This window comes from Cariama cristata, unplaced genomic scaffold (genome assembly GCF_000690535.1).
Source record: "Cariama cristata isolate BGI_N322 unplaced genomic scaffold, ASM69053v1 scaffold23462, whole genome shotgun sequence".
Taxonomy (NCBI): domain Eukaryota; kingdom Metazoa; phylum Chordata; class Aves; order Cariamiformes; family Cariamidae; genus Cariama; species Cariama cristata.
Window position 1 is genome coordinate 578 of NW_009604763.1, and position 6,336 is coordinate 6,913.

The 6,336-nt window shown below is 44.6% G+C and overlaps 1 protein-coding gene across 1 annotated transcript; it reads left to right on the top strand.

The window, feature by feature from the left end:
* Positions 1–306: 306 nt before the first annotated feature.
* On the top strand, positions 307–3,894 carry HMGB3 (high mobility group box 3). The gene is made up of 4 exons (XM_009695734.1): positions 307–468; positions 981–1,120; positions 1,661–1,835; positions 2,399–3,894. Exons 1-4 carry the CDS (start codon positions 319–321, stop codon positions 2,540–2,542), a joined length of 609 nt encoding a protein of 202 aa, XP_009694036.1. The 5' UTR covers positions 307–318; the 3' UTR covers positions 2,543–3,894.
* Positions 3,895–6,336: the final 2,442 nt, after the last annotated feature.

Genomic DNA, 6,336 nt, shown 5'->3' on the forward strand with positions numbered 1-6,336 from the left:
TCTTCAGTCTTTGGACATGATGTAAATATATATCAATGTAAAACTTAAACCTAGTGACCAGTTTCACTTGGCTCAGGTCTGCAACTCAAATGTCAAGAATAATTTAAGTCTCTGTATTGGGGATGGTAAGAGGTGTTGGGGGAAGGAAAGGGATGTGTTGCTGATGGGACGTCACTTCAGGGGATGATGGGGAGTGTGTGTGTATGTATAAGTATGTGCACACCATATATGCGTACACACATACATATACACATTCATCCATACATGTATTCACTTATTATTTTTTTTCCCTTTTTCCCTCTTCCCTACAGAGTCAAGATGGCTAAAGGTGATCCGAAGAAGCCCAAGGGCAAGATGTCTGCCTATGCCTTCTTTGTGCAGACGTGCCGTGAGGAACATAAGAAAAAGAACCCAGAGGTTCCAGTCAACTTTGCAGAGTTTTCCAAGAAGTGCTCAGAGAGGTGGAAGGTACCTTAATTTGTGACTTCCTGAAGGGATAACTTCTTATGGTATCTGCTAGGATGACATGCGTGTGTGTGTACGTGAAGGGAGCCGGTGCTGTTTTGGTTTGTGTGCTGTTCTTGGCAAGGCGTCCCGGCCATTGATCGGGTGCTGCTGACTCCTGTAATGATCGTGAAGGCTTCAGCGCAGTGTGTCTGCTCGTTTAGGTGCTTCCACTACAGCCTGGCCTTTTTTCCCGTTCCCAAGCAGTGCCCTTCAGCAGCTGTCTTCCTCAAGGAGGACCCTGGCTGTGCTTGTCCCATGCCCGTTGCTTCCCTTTCACTGACTGTGCCAGCGGTCCCCAGTACAGGACCTTCGGCCCCAAGGTGGTCCAGTTAGAAAACAAACAAATTCTGAAATTTCCCTATCAAGTCAGTATGTGTCGGCTTGTTTACTTAAAGTTTGCCAGCTATTAAACAGTTGGGTAATCACAGGTTTGGTGTCTTGTTTTTTGGTGTGGTGTTTTTTTTTCACTTTAGACTATGTCAAGCAAGGAGAAGGCTAAATTTGATGAAATGGCAAAGGCTGATAAGGTACGATATGATAGAGAAATGAAGGACTATGGACCAGCTAAGGGTGGCAAAAAGAAGAAGGACCCCAATGCCCCAAAACGACCACCGTAAGTAGCTTTGAGGCATTAAATGCACAAGTGTTTTGGTTTGTTTTCACACCCTGTAATACAGCTGATAGGTTTCCATCAAGGAAGTAGATGGGCTATACTGTTGGTATAGCAGTGTAGATAATACTCATAGCGTACTCATACTGTCTTGTAAATCTTCTAGGCAGCTTGTAATGTTGAGCACGTAGAGCACTAACAGGAATTGTCAGTACTTGGGTACCCTTAAACTTGTAGTGATGGAAGACGTGGAAATGGCCAGGACACAGTGAGACTTGTGTATCTAAGATGAAATTGCGGGGGGAGGTAGATGGACAACACTTGATTAAAAACAGCGTTGGGTGAAGGCTGCAGGTCTGGGCCTCAGTAAAATCAAAATGTGTTTGTGGCTTGTTTTTTTTTTTTTCCTTTTTAAAGTTAGAAAAGTGTTTCTACTCAGCATGTGAGTGCATGTGTGAATGTTGTGGGTGAGGGATGGAGGAAGGGGATGTTCCCCGGGTGTGCGGCTGTGGTGCTGACTGTCCTCTGGTGCTTCTCCCCAAGGTCTGGCTTCTTCCTCTTCTGTTCAGAGTTTCGCCCCAAGATCAAGTCCACAAACCCTGGCATATCCATCGGGGATGTAGCAAAGAAACTGGGTGAAATGTGGAACAATCTCAGTGATGGTGAAAAGCAGCCTTATAACAATAAGGCAGCTAAACTGAAGGAGAAGTACGAGAAGGTAAGACTAGTTTTCACTTGTGCCTCTTCCATACCGGCTCTTATGTTGATGCGTTTCTGTAACAGACGCGGGTAAGGTGACCCCAGCGTAGTGAGCACCTCCAGCTTGCACACCTGTTCTCATTGCACTGCGTGCTACGTAGCCGAACTGTGCGTTCGTTGGGACAGAGTAGGTTAGAGAGCCGCAGGCAGACTCCAGCGAGGAGGGAGAGCTTTCCCCCAGGGCTGTGCAGCAGCGGCTGCTCGGGTTGCTCCAGCAAAGGGTTTGCTGTGCTGTTAGAGGAGCTTTGTCCCGTTAGCAGGAAACCTCAAAGAGAGGCTGGGTTCTCTTCTCCTCCTCAGAGAAATAACCATGAACGCAGGGTTCAAGGCCTCCGTCATCTGGAGGCAGTTGAGTACGCTTAGGTGTCTGCATACCTGTGCACTAACTGTGCTGCTGGCTGTCTCCCCTTTTGGGGGTGCGGCTGTGGAAGGCCAGTCCCTTTACGTTAACGCCCGCTGCTGTACAAATGCTGTATGTGTTTGCTGCTTAGAGCAAATTAAGACATCCCCTTGACTTTGCAGGATGTTGCAGACTACAAGTCTAAAGGAAAGTTTGATGGCGCAAAGGGAGCAGCAACCAAAGCTGCTCGGAAAAAGGTAGAGGAAGAAGACGAAGAGGAGGAGGAGGATGAAGAAGAGGAGGATGAAGATGATGATGATGAATAAAACTGTACAATACTTGTCTCCATGTGAATACCATAGAGTAGGGGAAACACCATAAATGAAGCACCTCTTATTTGAGATGGTGTCTCTTGCCCTTATTAGGCTTAATTAAAAAAAAATTTGGATTCCGATCGCGTTGTAGTTTCTAAAAGTGCTCTAGAAATTGTAACTGGTTCACATGAAGTGGCCATGGGTGTAGTGAGCACCCTGAAACTGTATCAAAGTTGTACATATTTCCAAACATTTTTAAAATGAAAAGGCGCTCTAGTGTTCTCCTAACTCTGTGCACTTTGCTGTTGGTGTAACAAAGCATTTAAAAATGTTTCAAGCATTTTTTTAATTTGTAAGGTGGTGTTACTATATGGTTATTGGCTAGAAAATCCTGGGTTATAAACTGTACATATCTATAGTTTGTAAAAACTAGACAGATTCTTGTGGTACATGCTTAGAGTTATGATGCCTTAGAGGAGCAGTGATTACTTGGAAAGGCTGTATGTTCCCCGGGGTGCCATGGCCCAAAGCATGCACTGTGAGGGTAGATCTATTTACACTACAGTGGGCGTCCATTTAGCTTAAAGTTGTCTTTCTGTATATAGTGAAATAGCATTCTGCTGCCATTCTTAGTTGTGGAAGGGGGTTCAGCTGGCATGAGAAGTGTATGGATTTTTTTAGTTAAGTGCGGTAGTTTTTAAACTGAAACTGTAGACATCTCTTCATCGTCAACTAAGTGAAGAGCCAGTGCAGCAACTGAAGTTCAAAAACACTCTGTACTTAAACGAATTTGCAACGTTCTGTTTTTTTTGTATGTTTAGAATGCTGAAATGTTTTTGAAGCAAAATAAACAGTATTACATTTTTAAAACTGTTCTTGACAACACTCTAAATTTCTGGTTTAAAAGGATCTTAACAACAGCAAGAGGTTCATTTTGAAGTCTGTGGCATCCCTCAGGGCTGGTGACTTAGGAAACATTCTGACTCAAGGATTTAAAAAAAAAAAAATAAAAAAAAAAAATGGTGGCCAGCCAAAACTGGCTGAATTGAAAGAGATGGCTGCTCCAGCTAATATGCAATCGTAACTGTTTATGGCTGAGTGGCATAAGATGCTATGCAAGTTTGAACTTTATTACTTGAACTTGGGAGCCTAAATGAACATTCATGACGTAATTGTTTGTTTGTGTGTGTATATAGCAGCATTCAGAGATGCAGAGAAAGGTAGGTGGCTAGGAATGAGGCTGACACCATGGAATAAGTATAAAAGCATAGTTTGGATTTTTTTTTTCAGTTGTGTTGGGTAAATTTATAGCCCAAATGCATTGCTGTACATATTAAAATGTGCCTTTTTTGTCCTGTGTTAAACTGTTTCAGACTTGTGGTTTTTTCTAGCATATTGATTCGTGGCAGGAGCCAGGCGCCTAGTCTAACTCCCTGCTGAAGTAGGAGCGTGGCGCAGGTACTTAGTCTGTGTCCTTTCTCTAACGATGCAAGTTCTAATAGGAATCGGGTGCTGTGAGGTGGGTTGGGGGAGCAACACAGGTCTCTGTCCCCTTTTGGGGACCAGCTGGCTGCGTCGCAGTCTTGCCATCTTTCCAAATCCAAGCTGGGGATGTTTTGCAGCCGTTGGAAGGGAAAGGTAATACCTGGTCTCTAGCTGGCGACTCTAACCTCATTTTTACTTAGCATGGGAACTGCACAAACTGGGAAAGCTATAGCACCCCATTGCTACATTTGAATTCCTTCCTTGTGCTGGCTGTAGTTTGCAGCCGGTGTTTGCCTGGCAGCGAGGAGGAGATGGGCGTGTGAGGACACTTGCATTAACAGCAGGTCAAAGTTGTGGGCTGCCGTGTGCAGCTGACTTAAGAGGAGAGAGGGTAACTCATTAGTGTAAACTGTGGGTACGGGCTGCTGCCACCGCTTCATTTCAGCCAAACTGCACATTAATGAGGGCCAGGCTTACAGGCAGTAGCTACTAATGTGGATAAAACGGCTTCGTTGCCTAATTGGGTAGCACATCTGGCTTCTTGGGACTTCTCAACAACCATAGTCTCTTGGCAAAATGATCTGATCTAGCATTGAGATGGACTAGAACCTGAAAGGAAAACCATGCAAAGCTTGGTATCGGATGAAGCAAGCTCGTAAACTTTTATGAAACATAGCAACATGTAGCAACTTTTTTTTTAAGGCTAAGTTACAGTTGAATCACTTGGAAATACTTCTATAATTGCTCAATTGTGGCAATTCTTAGTGTCTTTAAATGCACAAAAAAACCAAGTGTGAAATTGGCCCCCATGTTATGGGAAGTGGCATTTTTAAAAGCCTCAAAGCTGCATCTGGAAAAGGAATAGGTACCTCTGTATTCGCTACCCTTTCCGCACGTCTTCTCATGCAAGGGAGAAGATGACTGGAAATTCCAGCACATGGAAGTTTGATGGGGAAGTGGTGGAGCAGAAGAGAAAAGCAATGGCATTGTTTCAGGAGCTCTAATATTGTTTCTATTGTCTAGTTGGCAAAATCTCCCCTTAGCCACATATGGGAATTAGTGTAGATCACTGCTGTGCAAATCGAGCTTGGCTTTGAATTAACTGCTAGTGAGCTGAGCTGCTATTGATAGTATTAGCAAATGAGAAGTAGAGCTGACACCTCTTTGTCTTTGTTATATTGGAAATCTATCGAGTTGCAGGGCTTGATTAAGGTCTTGGACCTTACGGTGCGCTACCTATTCCTTCTCTGCAAATACCTAAAATATGGCGTGCCTCAGGGATGCTGTTCAATACAATGCTAGTGCAGGACTCCGGGGACTCGAATTTGGATATTGCAGATGTAGTGATGATATTTCTTCCCCCAATGCTCTGCCATTGATAAATACCATAGTGTGAATGTATATAAGTAACGCATGATTTCCGCCGCCACCACTGGTTTTTGTGTTCTGAGATGTTGTCTCAAATATTGGGAACTGCTTAATTTCACCCAGCTCCATTTTTTGACAGAACACCCTCCAAATGCTCTTTCTGCTTTGGAATGTTTGTGGTGTTTCAGAGCAGACATTTCTGCTTTGGGCTGCTGTACAGCTAAAACTTCTAGTTTGACTTTAGTCCCAAGCCAAGCAGAGTAAATATGTCTCTTAACTCCATTAGATGTAGAGAAAGGTAATGATAAAATAGATTTGGGAAAAGGGAGGGGAGGGATGAAGAGAGACTCCTTGCATAAATTTGACAGAGCTGACTCTGAGACCTCTTGTGTTCCCAAAATGCAAAATGTGATTTGTTGCATCCCCCTGTGCCTGCTGAAGTCAGAACGAGGTGGGCTGTCGGGACAAGGGATTGGTTAAGAAAAAGGGATGATGCTGGTCCTGCAGATGTTAAAACTTGCTCGCTGCTCTGGGGAGGTAGAGGATGGCTTGGCTGGGTGGGGTGATCCCTCCGGATGCCTAAAATGGTGGCAGAGGTGCGAGAGCTTTTGCTCGAGGGAAAGCATCTGCGGGTACTGATGTGGGGCAGAGGCAGGTAGGGTCATGCAGGTCATTTCCCGTGGTTGGTATCATTTGATTTGCACTCAGGACTATACGTGGTCTTGAGAACAGAGTCACTACCAAAATGCACCACATCCCTCGGAAATCAACCCAACTGGAGGGCAGTGGGATGAACGGGGCTGCTGAGTTGCTCTGTGCAGGCCAGAGCCTGCCTCTGCTGAAAATGAGCCTGTCAGTCTATTAGCATGACCTGGGGAGGCAGAGGAGTGATGCTTTTCTGCTGCTCTGTAGCCTATACATTCCTAAATTCAGTTGAAACGTAGTAAATATTT

Coding starts and splice junctions, on each gene's coding strand:
- HMGB3 (XM_009695734.1), top strand. CDS start 319: ATGGCTAAAGGTGATCCGAAGAAGCCCAAGGGCAAGATGTCTGCCTAT. Junction 1,121..1,660: donor AATGCCCCAAAACGACCACC/GTAAGTAGCTTT, acceptor CTTCTCCCCAAG/GTCTGGCTTCTTCCTCTTCT. Junction 1,836..2,398: donor TGAAGGAGAAGTACGAGAAG/GTAAGACTAGTT, acceptor TTGACTTTGCAG/GATGTTGCAGACTACAAGTC.